This window comes from Cheilinus undulatus, linkage group 3, assembly GCF_018320785.1.
Source record: "Cheilinus undulatus linkage group 3, ASM1832078v1, whole genome shotgun sequence".
Lineage (NCBI taxonomy): Eukaryota > Metazoa > Chordata > Actinopteri > Labriformes > Labridae > Cheilinus > Cheilinus undulatus.
Window position 1 is genome coordinate 49,058,103 of NC_054867.1, and position 19,589 is coordinate 49,077,691.

The 19,589-nt window shown below is 39.4% G+C and overlaps 1 protein-coding gene across 2 annotated transcripts in view; it reads right to left on the reverse strand.

The window, feature by feature from the left end:
* The window catches only part of arhgef10la (Rho guanine nucleotide exchange factor (GEF) 10-like a), a 311,778-nt gene that overhangs the window by 245,008 nt on the left and 47,181 nt on the right, over positions 1 to 19,589 (reverse strand). Inside the window, exons 4-7 of one of the 2 annotated variants that reach the window (XM_041784008.1) lie at positions 13,423 to 13,580; positions 6,336 to 6,419; positions 3,466 to 3,593; positions 2,178 to 2,273 (exon numbers count right to left, since the gene is read on the reverse strand). In XM_041784008.1, the coding sequence (XP_041639942.1) occupies positions 2,178 to 2,273; positions 3,466 to 3,593; positions 6,336 to 6,419; positions 13,423 to 13,580 (466 nt within the window). The remainder of the gene's footprint in view (positions 1 to 2,177; positions 2,274 to 3,465; positions 3,594 to 6,335; positions 6,420 to 13,422; positions 13,581 to 19,589) is intronic. The other variant, XM_041784009.1, reaches the window with a different exon arrangement.

Genomic DNA, 19,589 nt, shown 5'->3' on the forward strand with positions numbered 1-19,589 from the left:
ATCACTATTATCAAATATCAGAATTCATTTAATCAGAAATAAGGCCAACAGTGAAAACAAAACTGATATGGACCATATAAGTATAAAAAACTTGTTATAATTTTCTAAAACTGGCCAGAAATCACATCTATTTTACTAATTATTCTTTTTATATTTCTATCAATTAATAAAATTGACCCCTGGATCACTCCTTAATTTTTACAAACCTGTTGCAACATTCAGTTACACCATAGAGTACTACCATCTGACATTATATGAAGTTATTTGTAGAGAACATACCCTTTGTATGACTTTTGGATGAGTTGGCCATTTTTCTTTCTATAGACTCAAATTACAACCCTAAATGGGTGTCTGTCAAAATTGTCCCTTCATTTTTCAAGCTAGGCATGATCATGACATTTAGCACTATTATTCAACTTTAAAATATTAGAGTTTCATCATCTTATGTTAGTGATGATGTCAGGGCCATTTGTTTGGGACCAGAAGAGACGTAAAGCTGCCTTTTTGAAGTTCTGGAGGAAACAGGAAGTTTGAGACACTCTTGGCAACTGCTGATTGGTCAGATGATGTGATGTCACTTTCTACTGTATTATACCCAGGAAAAGAGTTAAAGATATTTTACTAAAAACTAATCAAATGTTCCCTTTTTTAGTGATTTTATTACTTATTATTATTTTGGAGTAAAAACTGATGAAATTCTGCTGGAGTCAAATTTTAACCACGCCCACTCAAGTCTTGATTCAGTTGCTATCGCTCATGGACCGTCAGCTGCTGCTCGTTAGATGTCCTAGACTTAGCTAATCTAAATCCTTGGCAATCAAGATCTCCTCACCTGGTGATGAACTTTCAGACACCTGTGTACTAAAGCAGCTTATCAGGTAACCTGGCTTCTCTTCAACCTATGAATCTAGGGATTTTTCTGTGAGTTATTTTGCCTTGTCTTTCTCATTTTTTGGCCTTCTTTCTTTACTCTGCCATCAGAATGAATTTTACTCCAAATAGACAAAATGCTTAATTTCGCAATCAGATTATTTTCCAAAATCTTTCAGCCCTACCAAAGGCCCTGTAAAGTAAAATCCAAAATTTGTGTTGTAACACACGAGATATGTTGGAATACTGTTGCTGTAAACTGTAAAAACATTGAGGTCTGCATGTGACTGAATTTTGGATTTAGGCCATTAGAAAGTTTTTCCCTGCTTTCCTGGCTGGGTTTAATTTGGGCGGGGCAAATGTGTGGACTAATAACTCCACCCCTCTAACTCTGTGATAACAAATAACCGAGCAGTTCATCTCAGTCCAGTCTGTTGTTAGCTGATGTCTACCTTTATTGAAAGTTATCAGTCAGTTAAATGCTGTTTTTCTGTTCATTGGGAGGTAAATTTGCCAAATCTATCAGCCTCAGTGGTCTATGGATCATTTAAAGTATCATAACAATAAATAATAGATAATAGATAAAATAAATAAAATAATAGAATAATAGAAATTAAAAGCTCAAAACATAAGATAGAAGTCATAATCGTGCTATGAAAAATTGAAAATATTAAATGAAAATACAAATTAATTTCCCACATTTTTTAATCTTATTATTTTTACTCTGTATATTTTTCACATTTTTATAACTTAAGGATATTTGATAAAATCAAGGTTAAGTTTACATTTTTATACTGAAGGAAATCTGACCTCATATTTTAGGGCCAGTTAAAGAATATGACATTATCTTGCAGGCCGGGTATAACTGTACCACGGGCCGGATTTGGCCCCTGGGCCTTGAGTTTGACACCCATGTTCTAAGGTCAACTAAAAGGTAAAGAGGCAGGCTAGTAGTGTGAGTGCTTTCCTCAATTCAGATTATAGTGTTTTTTTTATTTGAGAGGATCATGTTGATGGGTTGCTCTCATCCATAAGGATGAGATTTTTTTGCTCTCTATAATTGTCAGCCATGTTTGGATTAAAAACGCCTGATTCTATCTGAAATTGTTTTGAATATTTCATCCTGTAATTTTTCACCATTTCATTTAGCGATGATATATTTAGACACTATTTCAGACAAAATGTGCATCACTAATAGAGTTCAGAGATAAACAAAACACTCACATTTGGAATAAAATAGACACAATCTGTTTGAAATTGAGTGGAGCCTTTTATACTGCTGTGTTCACTTGCCGCTGGAGATATACCTTGACGTCATAGTTGTGCTTGCCAGACAGCCTCATGGCCAGTTCACGTTTGGTCTTGGCACACCGCTCCCTCAGCCGACGCACTTCAGGGGAGAGCTACAGGTGTTGGACGGGGACAGGCGAGGCACGGGTGAAGGTCACATTAAGCCACAAAGAGGCAGAGGGCAGAGGAAGGAGAGAAAAGATGGGAAGAGGAAATACAGGGGAAAAAAAGGCAAGCTAGACAACAAATACCAAGCATAGAGTGAGAGCTTGCAGTTATTTTTGCATGAGGCTAATGGACACTGATTTATGGAGGGATGGGAGGATGAGTGCAGCAAGTTTAAGGGCAGATATTTAAGAAGTGAACTCTTCTGCAGCTCTCCCAGGCTGCTCGAATTAAGTAGTGAAGTGAACAAGTGGAGGACTTCAGGTGCACTTGGTGGAAAGTTAATCGGGTGAGACTAATTAAAAACAATGTGTTTTTGATGAGAGCTGTGCTAAAAGTGTTGCCTGCCCCTAATAGTCAAGGTCTCTTCATTAATTGTCCAACTGGTGAAGCAGCTGAATCCCTCCTTTTGCTCAGCAGCCTGGGACAAGCACACAGAGAGAACTTTGGGGGATTTTCATACAAAAGACACAGATAATTACCTGTGCAACTCATTTAAATCCGGATAAAACCAACATTTAATTCCTGGTGGTTTCTGTCTTTACTCAAAGTTTGGATTTAACTCTGTATTTTCAGGGATTACAATGAATTTCATCCCGATAAAAACATACTTAATATGCAAAAATATCTATACATTAATAATGATGCAACTCAGCAAAACACTTCCCTTTAAGTATGACTCAAAAGTTTCCCCATGCCTGCTCTTGTGCATGCACGTTAAAGGCCACTGGAGCAGAGAGGAAATGCAGCACAGTGTGAATGTGCACACAGTGCCATCATGTGGAAGGAAGCGGCCGTGTAGCAAAGCTGCAAAAAAAACTGATGAACAGCATCCTTGGCAGAGAAGAGGCAAAGAGATCTGAGGCTTTTCAAACAGAAATGCCTCTTGTTTACTTTCATCCCACAATGGAAGTATGAAGCCCAGACAGCCCGTTATACATTTTTCATGTTCTCTATGGTTTCCTTCCAGGTGTAGACATAAATAACGACCACTACGCTTGAAGTGCAGGGGATGAAATGCTCTGCTTGAGTGTTTTTTAAGTGTTGCAAAGCAGTGAGAAAAAGCTTGGAGAGTCATGGTGCTGTTTTGAATTAACTAAGGGTTTGATTCTGCATGCAACACTTAAACATCAACAGTACCTTGCTCCGTGTCGGCAGTTTGGTCTCATTATCAGACTGCTCGTCATAGCTTTCAAACTCACTGGAGCTCCATCCGTTATCTGCATCTGCAGGGGCGGCGTCTCTCTGGACATCCTCATAGATCAAATCTGCCCCAAGCATAAAGATAGTACAAATCAGCAGCTTCAAATCAACTTTTATGTGTGTTAAGACGTCAGTAATTGACCATTTGTTGGCTCTCTGCATGATTCAAAGCATGACTTCAGGCCAGATTTGTTCCCCCTGACGATCAAGAGGGCACATCCCCAGTCAAGACTCATCACAAACGATTGTTCATCCAAATAATCCTCCAGTGTGTGGTGTCAAAAGAATTATTTTACAACTTGCAATGGCATCAGAGCCTCCCTGACCTTGAAATGCCTCTGACAGAGTACCCACAACAAATCAGGGGAGTGAACAGACCGTAAAGTGTCACAAACTGGATGTTATGTACTTCAACCCTCCTCTCAGCCAGGATTTCCCCCTCATTTTTCCTAATTTTTGATATTTGCCACAACTATAATGCAGGCTAAGACAGCCAGCTAAGGTCTTTGATCATCCGTGTTTGTTTGTCTTCTGAAGTCATGTTTGGTCCTTGACAGTTCTCAAGGTCTGGCCGAGCTGTCTAAAGCCTTGGCTCTAGCGGCTCAGGGCCAAAAGTGAATTGCAATAAAAAAAAATTAAAAAAAATACAAAAAAAATATGTGGCAAAAAGTCCATCATGTGCTTTTAATGTGAAGTGTACACCTCATTCTCTTTGTTCTGTTCCATCTTTTTTTCCCACCCAAAGCCCAAACTGCTCCATTTTTCATTAAAAACATTTGGTTATGCTTGAGGGCTGCATGGCGGTGCAGGGGTTGACCCATGCGTGCATGCGTGGGTTCTCTCTGGGTACTCCAGCTTCCTCCCACTACCAATGACATGCTCGTTAGGTTAATTGGACTCTAAATTGCCTGTAGGTGTGAGTGTGAGAGTGCCTGGTTGTTTCTCTCCACATATAAGCCCTACGACTGACTTGCAACCAATCCAGGGTGTCCCTGGCCTCTTGCCCAATGACAGCTGGGATACGCTCCAGCCCCCAGTAACTCCGAAGGGGATAAGTGGTATAGCAAATAAAACGTTATAAGTGAAAAATTTCTGAAAATTTCTGTCACAATTTGTCTTTTGCAAAGGGTGGTGTTGGCTCCTGATGCTAAACCAGTTGAGAAACACTGGTCTTGTGTGTGCGCTCTCAGGATTATAAGATAAAAAATCCTTTGAGACTTCCCCAATGTCTGCAGTCTTCCATGTTTTATAATTAAGATTGAACATTGTCCAGTGTGTGGCCAGCCTTACCCACCAATCAAATGTCCCCCTCTCATGGCAACTGTAGCTGGGCTACTTACAGTAAAAACAAACTCTTACCAGGCCAAGTTTTATCAGTGCATCACAGTAAAATTAAAATTACTTCAGCATAGTTAAAAGGTGCCTTTGAGGCATTGGTTCTCTGCCTTTGGGCAAGTCTTGGTGTGCTTTGGGAGTTTGAACAACCATTACTATAACTATACAACATAAGTTATTTTATCAAGTTTTAAAGAGGCAATTTTTTGGGGGCTTTGTCAATGACTGATTTTCAAATATTAAGTAAAGTCATGGTAAAGCACTTTAAAAAAAAATTATACAATGGTCTGTTGGTAAGCAAAGCCCTTTCAGAGCCACCTCCATAGGGTTTTATCAATGAAACCCTTAAATGGATGTTGATTTTTCACAATAATATGTTATTTTTTTTATCTGGTCATAGGGGGGCTCAGCTTGTCTTCGAAACAAATAATGGGGGCCCCAAGGAATAATAGTTGGGAACCACTGTTCTAAACAACATGTTTTAAACAGTATAATAGCCATCATTTTTGTATTCAGCAGTACCAAAAGTTCAAAGAAGGAAGAAATACATATGCTTTGTATTTCAGCCTGTATTTCATAGACCAGTGATTACCAACCTGTGGGCCGGGGCCCCCTGGTGGGCCGCGAAGGTATTGCAAGTGGGCAGCCAAATCATTTCCAAAATAGTATGATTTTTTTGGGGGGGGGTTATATAAAAATAAAAATATACAGAATAATGTTTTAAATGTTAAAAGTCAGTTATGTTTAAAAGGGTAATAAAAATGTTCAAATATTCTTTTCATTATTTTGTTTTGTTTTTCCTTCAAGTATTAGATGTATAACAAGCAAATTGAGAGAAAGGAACCTTTGTTGTTATCTAGAGGTTACTGTGTGGACAACTCCTTGAAAATTGTAATACTGAAGGTGTTGCAACATCTTACAAATGCTGTGTTAGTGACTGTGGAGCTTCCAACACGTTTCTCCTGTATTCAGTTCAGTCCTTAATGTTCAATCTTCAACCCCCCCAGGGTCAGACTGTGGTTTAAGTCAGTTTCAAATTTAGCTCTGCCTTTGTACCCTTTTGGTAAGGTTTTACTCATCACATTGTGACAACCATCCCCATGATGGGGTTGGTTGTCACAGTCTGTCAGAGTGTCTTAGATTGATACTTCTTTGTTCTTTGTTTCAATAATTTGGGAGATGAGAAGGATTCACATTTCAAGCCAATGCCTTAAGCTTCAATTTAATGCAGGAATGACTACTGAAAGATGTTTAGATGTTGAGCTTTCCACACTACTTCTCTACTGGAAGCTGTTGAGTCAGCTAACTCTAAATAAAAGCTGGTCAGATCACCGGTTATTTTCAATTGTTTGAAATAGGAAGGAGCCCAGCAACGAGAGATTCAGCAGCCAAGGAGAGTGGGACTTGACAGAGGGTCACTTCCAAGTAAGAGTGGGGTTTGCCAAAGGGTGAGCTCTGTCACAGCTACTCACCATCGTCAGGAGAGAGGGGGTCCTCACTTGGAACATCATCATAGATCACCTCCAAAGCCTCCACCTTCTGTGTCTGGGCTTCAGCTGGCAAAGAAGAGCAGCAGCATCAAAGTTAACAAACACTGTTTCACACTGGAATCAGAATGGTTCCTGCCTTCTCTTTCTTTCTGATGGTTGCACCACCTGCTGATAAATCATCCTTTTGCATTCCTCCACAAAAGCCAGCAAAACAAAAATCCCTGCACACATACACAGGCACCTTTAAACTCTATTGCCTGAATCCTTTTGGCAACGGAGAGAGATAAAAGATAAAGCGCTGGTTTTCCAGCCTTCTGGAATTTACACAGCCTCTGAATATTTACACACTTATCCCATCATTTGCATTTAAAGGTCTTCTTCCCCTGGGGAAGCTGGCATATGGCTTGCGCATGTTTCTATAATGGGCTTTGTCCATGTGACGCAACATGATTGTATCCAGCTTGTTTGAGCTATTGACCCGTTCAGTCTCCACACTCGACAGGATTTGTCATTAACTGCTTTCAAAGTGTTTCAGCCTAATTTAGCTCAGTGAGCCTTATTGATTTGGTTTTAAACTGTGATTTGTCTGCAACACTTTCTTTTAAGCCCCGAACAGCAGCAATCACTGTTTTCAATTAATCTGATTGGAGATGTGTATTCTGCCATGGATTATTCAGCAGTCAAAAATTCGAAATAACCTTGGATAAAATCCAGGAGATGAACAAAGAGCAACTGTTTTTTTCTGCAAAAGAGGATTAGCTGCACAAATGTTCTTTATATCTCGCTCACTTCCCTACACTTGTGCATTCTGAGAGGATTCAGAACAGAGGAGAAAACAACTGGATTTGGGATATCATCCTGACTATCGGCATATCTACAGAGTGGCTGGGCCTCTGGGGAGCGGGGCTCGTTATTTCAAACATGCTAAACCAGAAGTTCTCGGCTGGGTTTCTCACTTTTAGACAACTTTTCCTTTGAGAAACCCAAGAAAATAAATTTAAAAAAAACCCACAGGTCATATTGACATTACTGTCAATCAAACATGTACTGCATTCATGTCAGAAATAAATAATTCACTATGATATGATTAGACTTATGCTGTTACTCGATTAAAAAAAAATCAAATTAATCACATCACTACGCTGTGATTAATCATGATTAATCACAGCATTTTTAAAAAAGTTTGAGAAGATTTTTAAAGGTTGTTTTTGTTAAGTGTTTCTATAATTTGGTGGGAAGGCAAAATAAGGACAGACAAAAAGACAAAACATAAACACATATTCACACTGTATTTATTTAAGTTTCTTACCAAAAACTAAATTTTCCCATTTTTATGTGACATTTGAACATCAAAACATAAAGAATACAGTCGTCTAATTTACTGAGGTTACCTGAGCGTATCATAATTTCCGTCATTTTCCAATAGTTCGCAAATTAACTTCCATTTTATCAATACCACCGTGGAGTTTTACTCTAGATTAATATTGTTAACAACAGTGTTAATTTTGTCGACTAAAACTATGACTAAAACTATATGTTGACGTTTTTTTTTGCCATGACAAAAACTAGACTAAAACTAAAAACAAAAATAGACCTGTGATGACTAATACTGACAAAAAGTAAGGTTAGTTTTGGTCAAGTTGACTAAAACTAGACTAAAATGTAATGTAGTTTTCGTTGGACATTCAAAATCTGTGATATTTCTTCACCGTGGGTAAATCTGACAAAATAAGATATAGTTGTATCTATTTAGCCTGTCAGCTGTAGACAGCAGGGACCTCAGGTTTGACAGGGTGCAGAGAACACACTACCATGAATTTTCCCAGATTTAGGCCGGCCACACACTACAGGATTTTAAGCCCGATTTTAGGCAAGATTTACTTCCCCCAATGATAGTGGAGGCATATCCCGACTTGAGCCTCGTCACAAACGATTATTTTTCTGAGTCGTCAGCATGTGTATGGTATCAACATGATTAATTTACTGCTCCAAATCGCGTTGTAGCCTCCCAGACCCTGAATCGTAAATATCAAACATGTTTGATATTTACGGTTCTAGGTCGTAGTGCTGCTGACCGAGTAATCACAACAACCAATGAGAGCGAGCAGACCAGGTAGAGCCACCAGACGGATCATACTTTCACTGCTCACAACCATAAACACGACTGTACCTCAATTAAAGCCAGGATTTCATCCTGAGTCTTTCCCTTGTTTTATGATTGTTGCTGCTCCTGTAACACATGCCAGGACAGCCTGTGGTGGAGAGACAGCAAGACGGTATTGACAGACATCCATGTTTGTTTTTTCTGAAGTCACGTGATCATGTGAGGTCGTAGGCAGGTTGACAGGTGTGTGGTCTCCAGTGATCTGACAATCTGGCTGAGTCATCTTGTGTGTGTGTTCAGAGGTTTAAAGATGAAAAATCGTTTGAAACTGTCCTCATGTCTGTGGTCTCCCATGGTTTTAAAATCGTCCCAGATTCAAAAATGGTCTCGTGTGTGGCCGGCCTTAGGCAAGAAAATAAATGCACGGACTGAAAGTAAAGACTAAAATGTGAGGACTTTTTGTGGACTAAAACCAGCCTAAAATGTTTTGAGTTTTGTTGACTGAAACTAGACTAAAACTAAAACGGATAGAAATAACTAAAACGTGACTAAAACTAAAATGCACTTTTTTTAAAGACTAAAACTAAGACTAAAATAAAAAATAGCTGCCAAAATTAACACTGGTCAACAAGCAGGACTTGCTCAAAGTTTAGGAGCACTTTTCAGCATTTATCTGAGCAGCTGAAGAAGAAAACTGTCCTGAAGCAGCTGAAGAGAGCGGTATGACCATGGCTTGATGCCGTGTTGTTGTTAGCATCTTTGCTAACATTAGCAAAGGTGTGCTTTGCCCAAAAGTGGTACGTAAGACTCGTCATGCTTCTAAGAACAGTTCATCACTGCAGAATGCACCAACAATTTTGGTTTTATCTTTGCTAACATTCGCCAGCTTTTTAAAAAGGAAATTGCCGTTAAGCAGACGTGGGTCTGTCTCACTCATCACTGCTGGCTGTGTCTGACCCTCTCACCTCTTCACCCCCAGGCACGTACACACCCACGCTGGAGGACTATGGGAACAAGTTGTGGTCAAACTTAGTCATATGATTAAATTGCGTTACCATTTGTTAATAGGTCATTTATCAGCTTTTTCATGACACCCATAATCCTCTGTTTCACAGTACCCTTTGGCATCTGTTGTAGGAAACAGTGAAGTGAAAGATATTTAGACATTATTCTGAGAAAACAATAAGAAGAGGCGTTCTAAAGGGGGTAGAGGAAATAACTGATCGTTTTATCTCTGCTTTTGAATCAGAGCTGGGTAAGAGTTTAATTTCAAAATTATACAGGTGCTCAGGAGATTTAAAAGGAAATAATATCCTTTATATTAAAGAGGAGTAGGAGAGAGGCAAGTATTGATTTAACTGTGGATAAATGGGAAGAGACTCTCAAGCAACTATGAAAACCTACTCCTCTTTAGGAGAGAGTACAGCTGGTGAAATATTATTTTCATAACACCAGAATAAAAATGTGTTATGATATAAGGTGGTGGAGAAACTGTGATGAGAATAAAGCCAACCACTTTCATGCTTTTTGGTGCTGCTATCAATCTGTCCTGGCTTAAATGAATGGTGCAGGTATTTAGGATGAAACTTTTAATGTATTATTTTGCCTGTTTTTAAGATTTGATGTCTCAAAGTAGTCTTTAGTATTTGAAAGCTGCACTTAAAACTCAGTCTCAGCTACCCTTCATTTTTATTTTACCTTATGTTATTACTACAACTGTATGACAAGTGCTGTAAACAGGCCGTCCCAGAGAATTGTCTGAACCCCTGAGAAACCCCAGAGAATGGGCCCTCCCAGCTGTGATTTACTGATATCAATGTCCGTGTGTTTAATCAGTAGCAGGGGTGATAGCCTCCTGGCTAACAGTTTCCACATTTACTAAAAAGTGTGTTGAGCTATTATTGGGTTCAATTTTGAAATTATTTATTCATGCTACTTTAAACCAGTTAAACCACATTTTCTGCCCATTGTTGCCACTTCTTTGACTCCTTTGACCCATTTTTGCAGCTTTTTGCCATTCTAGTCCCTCCTTTTTGTTACTTTTTACCCATTTTCATCACTTTTTTAAAAACTTTCTGCCACTTATATTAGGGTTGTTCCTATACTGATACCAGTATCAGAAATATGGCCGATACTGCTTTAAATGCAGGTATTGGTATCGGCAAACACACGAGTTAAGAGTTTATCAGATACTGTTTGGTTTAGCTTTATATTTTGCTTCGTTTAGCCATGCTAACTGTTAGCGCTATAAACCAGAAATCAATTCTTCTTTGCTGCCACTGTATGGACAGACTCGGTATCAGCCGATACCCAACACCTTGGTATCGGACTCATATAAGGAACGATAAAATGGTATCAGAACATCCCTAACCTATATGCCAGTTGAGGCCAATTTGCCTCCTTCCCCTTGATGGTTTTAACCCATTTGTTTTTGGGTTGTTTTTACCCATTTTTGCTACTTCTAACCCAATTTGCCACTTTTTGTCCAGTTTTGCAGCTTTCTCTTTTAAATCAATTTCAACCCATTTTTGCCACTTCTTGGACCAACTTTTGCTGCTTTTTGCCATTTTAGCTGCTCCTCTTTGTTACTTTTAACCCATTTGTCTTGTTTTTCTTTTAGTCCAATTTTGCCCTTTTTTTAAAATAAAAATCGATTTTAACCAATTTCAACCCATTATTGCCACTTTTCACTCATTTTTGCCATTGTTTGGCCACTTTTTGCCCACTTCTGCCATACTTATTTCATAACTTTGAACCCATTTTTGCCACTTTTCACTCATTTTTGCCATGTTTGGCCACTTTTTACCCAATTTTGCATACATATTTCATCACTTTGAACCTATTTTTGCCACCTTTTTGCTATTTTTTGCCTATTTTGACCCAACTTTGCTGCTTTATTTTTGAACATCAATTTGAACCCATTTCAACCAATTTTTGCCACTTTTCACTCATTTTCGCCATTGCTTTGCCCCTTTTTGCCAAATTTGGTGTTACAACCAGCTCGCTAGGGGAAAGGGAAGTAACATAAAAAAACCTAGGTGTTCAAGGTTTAAATAAAGTTATTTATTAACAAAAGTAAAGTTGGTTTGACAAACAAAAGTGAGGCAACTAAGGACAAAAAGGTGCTGTGCAAAACGGAAAAACGAGAACAAAAAGAGACTAACTTAGAGTTATTAAACTAAACTTTAGCAACACAAGAGAAACCAAAAACCTAACTACCCTAATTAACAAAAGAATCACAAAACAGCCCCCAAACTAACAGATAAACGGAGTGCGTGTATAAGGTAACTAATTAGGCTATACAAAAACCACAAAAGACTAGTGCCTCAACAAAGTTACAGAGATACAATAGTTTAACAATAATGTCAACTAGCAAGAGGCACGTGAGCATGGCTGGTTACAGCTTGCTGCCGTCTTCTGGTGGCTGGCTCTTTTTATCCTCTGCACTCTCTTCTGGTTGGTGGATTAGGCTGCAGGACCTCCAGGCCAATCAGGCTTCTTCTACACAGGTGGATGGAATCACTGCAATAAGCCCATGCAGCAGGGGCAACCTGAGAGCTGCAGAGTGCCAGGCAAACAAGAACACTCACACACACGAGCACACACACATTCAAATGGGGAGGTAAAGATTCCCAGACGGCGGCGGCCATAACATTTGGTCATACTTATTTCATCACTTTGAACACATTTTTGCCACCTTTTTGCTACTTTTATCCAAGTTTTGCCCAGTTTTGCTGCTTTATTTTAAAAAAAAATCAATTTTAGCCCGTTTCAACCAATGTTTGCCACTTTTCTCACATTTTTGCCATTGTTTGGCTACTTCTTGCCAAACTTTGCCACCTTAGCCCATGTTTGTCATATTTCTACAGAGATGCAAATAAAGCGCATGTAAACACGGTGTCCCAAAAATCATCAAAGCTGGGAAATAGCTCATAACGGGGATACTAAGGTTCACATAAAAACACTCAGTAAACGCCATGCAAATGCACATTTAGCTGAAATGGGACCATCCCTACTCTCTTGCATTAAGTAATTTGCCCCATACAAAAGGTAGATTCGGATCTCAGAAACTCCCCAGCTGCCTCTGTTTGAAACTCATATTCTAAAAACACAGATGGAGCTTTGTAATAGATTCCAGCTTGAGATCAATATAAAACAGTATCCATTTATCTTGTTTGGAGTTATCTTCCATTTTCCACTTCTTTTATCATAACTTAAGATGACTATGGAGGAGGTTTAATACCATTTTTATGACTTAATCAGTTTAAAATTACTATTCACTTTCAAAATAATGGCAGAAGCCTGCGTGGAAATACATCAAAAGCCCGGGACATAAAAAAGCGTCATGCAGCAGTGCAGGCCTCCTTTACATCTCTCATTTCTGAGCCACCTTCAAATAACAGCAGCGCTGCTGACGGAGCCGAAATCCAAAAGCAATTTTCCCTCATGGAAATGGTTCTCTATTGATCCTCATCCTGAATTAATTGGATTCATGTCATGTCTGTGTAGAAATCAAATCATGGCGGAGAATATGTGCGTCTGAGTCAGTGTGTGTTGCGTGGAGTAAAGTGAGTGTGCACATTACCGTGTCTTTACATGTGTGGGTCTGGACTCCCCCACAGCAGAAATCAATGAACCATAAGATGGCCATAGGACTGTAATAAGGTGTTCTTGCCACCTCTGATCAAGGTCAGAGGACGCAATGAGCAGCACTAACAAAATACTGGTACACTGGTTTATGTTGCCAATGTCATTACAGTGGGCTCCACAGATCTGTTTACGCAACTCTGGAGGCCCAATTGGTTTTCTAACAGATCTGTCCGCCATGTGAACACTATAATACACAGCAGGAATGAGCCTGAATCCCAAGGCAAGCTTAGGTTTAATCTTTCTGGTCTGAAATTGAACTCTTGATCTACAATATAAGGTGCATCACTTGGCTGTCAATATACTTTAGTCCTTTACCTTCAGAGATATCCCTTGAGCCGGAGCTTTCCTTGAGGATTTCTTTGCTGTGCTCTCCTGAATCAGCCGTCGTCTCTGCAGGAAGCGCCCGGAGCTCCGCTCCTCCTTCACCAGGAGCTGAGGTACTGGGCTGAGCTGCTCCTTCTGCCGCCGAGGCCCTGGAAGGAACCCAAATGTTAGCACAGTAGAACTAACAGAGAGTGCTGCGTGCCTCATTAAGAGTTAATTTCAGAGAGAGGAAGGGGAGGCAGAGTGGCCGGAGGTGGGGGCCGAAATAGTTCTTTGCTATCAGAGCATGCAAACAAACACTCCCTACAGTCAGACTGAACACATACTGCAGCTGTCAAGTTAATGTGATGTTTTTGAGGTAACTTATCTGCAGGCAGGAACACTGCTCTTCCAAATATGGGCAGCTGTGCATATCTAAATGTGACTACAAGGCTATGCTTTCATCCCCTTCTGTTTGGCTGCTTATTAAAATATGTGCACAGATAGGGAAAATAATTGATGGGTTAGAGAAGAGATGGGGGATTAACTAGTCTGTTTACCTGATCTCACTGCAAGTACTGCAAAATGTGACGCTGTAAGTTCTCCACCAGTGCCTGTGGAGCTTTACTGATAACTCAGAGCAGAGGTTCTCAACCTTTTCAGCCTGTGACGCCCAGAATAAAGGTGCCAGAAACCAGGGACCCCCCAGTGTACCTTTGGCTGGTTGAGCACAGCCACATTCAAGAATAGTCATGTGCAGACAAGGCCGCCCATAAGGGGGGGATAAAGGAGAGAGCTTTCTGGGGCCCAGCCAAACTAGGAGACCATAGAGGTCTGCAAAATCATGGTCAATTGTAAAGTTAAGTTCATTTTATTTTATTTTTTTGTTTGTTTTGTTGTTGTTGTTGTTGCCTGAATAATAATCACTATATATCGCAGCAACATCTATCTTTTTTTTCATTTGTGACATAGAATGTAAATTCTTTAATCTTAAAAACTGAATTAAAATGTGTTAAAAATGGCTAATATGGGTTAAAAGGGACAAACAACGAGGCAAATGGTAGTCAAAATGGGTTAAATTTACAAAAACATGCATGCAAAAGTGGTAATAGGGGTTATCAGTGTCAATGTTGGCTTGGAGGTGGTAGAAAAGGGCAGAAATGGGGGTGAAATCAGATTAATAAGAGGCAGAAATTGGTTTTAGAGTGGTAAAAATAGATGGAAAGGGGGAAAAAGCTGGTAAAATTGGTTTCAACTGGCAAAATTGGGTAAACTTAGGAGGAAAATTAGGCAGAATTGCCAGAAATGTGTTAAACTGGCACAGATGGGAAAAAATCAACTGTGAAATGTGGTTAAAATGGGTGTACAAACTGGTGAAAGGGGGTTAATCATGGCAATAATAGATCAACAGAGGCAACAATAGGAAGAAGGTTGCAATAATTGATTTATAAGTGCCAAAAATGGTAAGAAAAGGTAGTGTAAAGGGTTTAAAACAGACTAAAGGATCAAAATTGGAAGAATTGTTGATGAATTGGGATAAAAAAGTGGCAGAAATTGGTTAAAATGTGGCAAAATTGGTGTCAAGTGGAAAAAATAGGAAAAAATGGGTGCAAATTAGCCATCTCCTTGGTGTCTGAAACAAGCTCCAGGGAAATCTTCTCCTCAGAAGTCTTACTCATCTCATCTTACTCCTTCCATCACTGGCAGCAGTGTCTAACCTCCACAGTCTATCCAGCTGTCAACCTCACTACCCCTTCAACCTCTTAAAGACTTCACAATACAGTCAATCCACCAAGGCATTTCACAATTTCAAAAATTTTTAAAATTGGAAAATAAATCATTTCTAAACCAGTATTAAGTCTCTCCTGATTTAAATATATCTTTTTTTTAACCAAGAAAGCCTCATTGGGATCAAGAATCTCATTTACAAGAGTGTCCTGGCAAAGACAGGCAGCAGCACATTTAACAGAGTTATGGGTTAGCCAAGCAGCATGCTTTGCTTTGCTTTGCTTTTCATTGGGCAGAACTATCAACCCCATATACAGGAGATAGACACAACAATAATATCACTGCAGGTCAAATATAGTTGCATTTACTTTGGCAGCTGTCCACATTTCTGCAGCATAAAAGTGAACATGAGGGCGTAACAAAGCTGAGGATGCTGAGGTGGTGGAGGTGAAGCTTTGCCAGCAGCAGTTTGGTGTGAGCCGCGTTGGTGCAGCAGGGATTAGAGAGGAGGAAGTGGACAACCTTGTTGAGAGAATGAGCTGTGATTGGCTGACAGTGCTGGGAGACCATAATTCACTCTGTCAGCTGATTGGAGTTGGGACTACAGCTTCTGCGTCCAGCATGAACTAAACTTCCTTTCTATATCTAAAGCAAAGGGAAACAGAAGCTGATGTTTAGGCCAGCTACCAGGGTGAATATTGATCATTTATTTTGTATATTGTAATTGTCTCGTATCAAGTCTGTGTCTTTTATGCATCAGATATTTTCAACAATTATTTCGTTTAATACTAAAGGATTTTGTTTTTACTTTGCACCTTTTAGACAAAACATGCACTTAGCTGCATAAAAGTCATCCTGCACACGACGCCTATGACTGCCTCCCATTAACTGTGTTTTAAAGCAGCAGAGGAGTTAAATCTAGAGTAAAGCTTTCAATAACATCCTCCTTCACCCAAATAACACATTAAGAGGACTGCTCAGATTCATAATGTGCTGTCTAAGTGCAGACTTTTCTTCACAGGCCCTTTAGTCGTGAAACTTCCATCCACCCACACTGAGCCTTTTGTGAAAGTGAAAACAGTAAATTATTCAGAATTACAGAGTGGTTTACTTTATCATAATCATCTGCAACAAGAGTTTCTTCCACTTTCTTAGAATATTTCTGCATAGTGATCATTTCAGCTCACTCATTCTACTTATTGAAGAGAACTTTTACAAGGCCAAATGTGCAGGCAAATATAAAATCACACCTCCTGCTTGCTATGAGAGAGGTACCTAACCTGCCCCTGAGCACTGTCAAATCATAATCTGTCATGCCTGAGGCTTACCATAATCACCGCTGGCTTTTTGAATGGAAACATGCTCTGAACCAGCTATTAAAACCAGACTCTGACATCACAGGGGAAAATCTTGTTGACACAGCCATCACATGGCCGGCGTTGAAGCTGCCAGTAAGGGATTGTCCTCCCCCACATGACTGATAATATGACAGCATCCGGCGTGTAGGAGAGCCCCATCTACACTAATTAAATCCATCCCTCTGCTAAACACTCCGGCAAAGATTCGCAAAGCCAGCAGCAGGCACTCAGAGTGATGGGCAACCTGCAGACAAATAAGGACATGCCAGGAACATAATGTGCTCAAAATGCTGTCATTTACAACGTTTAAGCCTTGCAGACTCTGACTCTGCATTCATAGAAGAACACTATCTGTATTCAATGATCCTGTAAAGCACTATCTTTGCTCGTACGGTGCAGCAGCAGGTGAGTGGCGTGTTATGAGTCAGAAAGAAAGAAAGGCATGCCCACAGCAGACAAGGATCAACAAATAACAGTTGGAAGTTTGTAGCATCTGTTTTCATATCCACAGAATACTGATGGGTAAGATGTACTACAGGAGAATAATCTAGACCAGTGGTTCCTAACCTGGGGTCCGGGGACCCCTAAGGGGGGCGCAAAAGGTCTCGGGGGGGCGCGGGACCCTGTCTGCTTTGACATAGTCAAAATTTCACGTTATTATTTTTTTTAAAAATCAGGATTAGAAAGATAATGTACAATGGTGTATGAGGGCCAAACTAAAAGATTAAAACATGAGGAGAATCTGTTGATCTCTGGTCAAAAAGGTCAAAATTTGGGTGGGTAAAAAAATCCAAATTTTTGAGATTATAATGTCTTATATTTGCAAGATTTCAGGGTTTCAAAAGTCAGGAATTAAGGAAAAAAACAGATTTTAGAGTTTATAAAATCTTAAATTTGGCAAAAATTTCAAGTTTTTAAAACCATAATTTTACAGTGTAAAGTCAAAAATCAAATCAAGAAACCAAACTGAAAACCGCAGTAAGATTTTGACTTTTGCGCTTTATGAACTTAAAAATTCTAATCCAGGGTTCAGGCACGTTTGCTGCTTATAAAAATCATTAAAATGTTTTTTTCTCCTCATAAATTAACTTTTAAAACTTGAACATTTTTAGTTTGTTTTTTTTTTTAATTACCATTTCTTTTTTCCTTGAGTGGCCCTAATACACAGTTGTGATACAGGGTAGATTAGACAGAGCTCTTTAGGCTCTATAGTAAGGAGGGGTAAAAATATCGATTAATCAATGCATTGCAATCCCCCCACCCCCCAATTCAATATCAATTCAACATATAAGATGTTAGTTGCTCAACCATCCTGGGCCTTCTTTGCTGGATTTTTTTCTTTTTTTTTTTTTTTTTTATTTAACCTTTATTTCAGGATATATTCCCATTGAGATACAAAAATCTCTTTTACAAGGGAGTCCTGGCCAAGACAGCAGCATGATAAGTTTCACATATATGACATTAAACAGGACATAGAACAAAGGTTACATCAATCAACAAATCAGCAGCTTTCAGCAGAAATAACATACATGCACACACTGGTCGAATGTTCCCTAATTGTAGTTTTGAAATCTCCTAAGCTAACACAAAGCTCAAGTTTAAGATGGCAAAGACAGAGCAGAGCGAGTGTGAGGAATCCTATGAATGATGAATCCATGAGAACAAAGATTACAGTGACTGACAGCTTTTGGAGTCAGTAAAGAACAGAGATAAGGGGGTAATTCATGTAAAATAGTCTTATAAAGAAAGATATTAAGAGATTTTAAGTTTTGTGAAATGTTTTCTATTTGTGAAAGGTCTGGACTGCAGTCCAATTCAGACACAGACTCTTCTACTGTGAAGCCATGCTGTATGTGGTTTAGCACCATCTTTCTGAAACATACAGCATGGCTTCACAGGAAGAGATGTTTGCCTAAAACCTCCCTCTGATAGTTCCTTCCCAGACGTGTAAGCTGCCCAAGCCATAGGCACAATGCAACCCCATAAAATCAGAGGTGCAGGCTTTAGAACTGAGTGGTGACAGCAAGCTGCACACAATATAAATTTTGATTAATTTGACCACAGAACAGTTTTCCATTTTAACCAAGTCTATTCCAAATGAGCTTTTGCCAAGAGAAGGTGACAGCATTTCTGGATCTTATTCACATAAAGCTTCTTCTTTGCATGATACAGCTTAAAATTGCATTTGTGTTGACAGACAAAGATTTCTGGAAGTGTTTCTGAGCTCATGCAGTTATTTCCAGAACAGACTCATGCCTGTTTTAAATGCAGTGCTAACTGCATTAAAAAGAAAAAAATGCCTCAAATATCATGTTAGTTGTGAATAAAACACTAGTTTAAGAGGTTTGCAGATCAAACACATTCATTTTTGAAAAAGGGGTTGTTCATGACTTATTTTTTGACAATAATTGTTCAGACAAAAATAAACTTTTCCCAGAACCACTGGGTCTGTACTGCATGGTGGGTATGCGTCATCATTTGTTCTTTGCCCAAGGCTGTTGTTGGATTAACTGGCGCGACAGCTGGCATGGTGTGCCCTGGTATTTGGATCCTTTAAATTTAGCACTTTGTTGGCGTTTCATGAACCAGAATTCTCCACCAAAATCTCTGATGCTGTAGCCAAGTTTCAAAGTAAGCCTTGGTATCTACTGCATCCATGTTAGAGAGGATGGTGCCACATCCCCAGCCATGGGCTGCAGATGGAGGGAGATGAAGTTCAGGACAGAGGAGTCACTGCCTCTGCATGTGGGTGTAACATATAAACTGAAAGGGCTGAAAGACTCTCTTTGAAAATAACTTGAGAGATTCATTCTACAAAATAGTTGGATATTAGCTTTCTATTTCTGCTGATCAACTATTCCAAACACCCACTATATTGCCAAAAGTATTCACTCACCCAGCCAAATCATTGAAATCGGGTGTTCCAAGCACTTCCATAGCCACAGGTGTATAAAATCAAGCACCTAGGCATGCAGAATGTTTCTACAAACATTTGAGAAAGAATGGGTCACTCTCAGGAGCTCAGTGAATTCCAGCATGGTACTGTGATAGGATGCCACCTGTGCAACAAGACCAGTCGTGAAATTTCCTCGC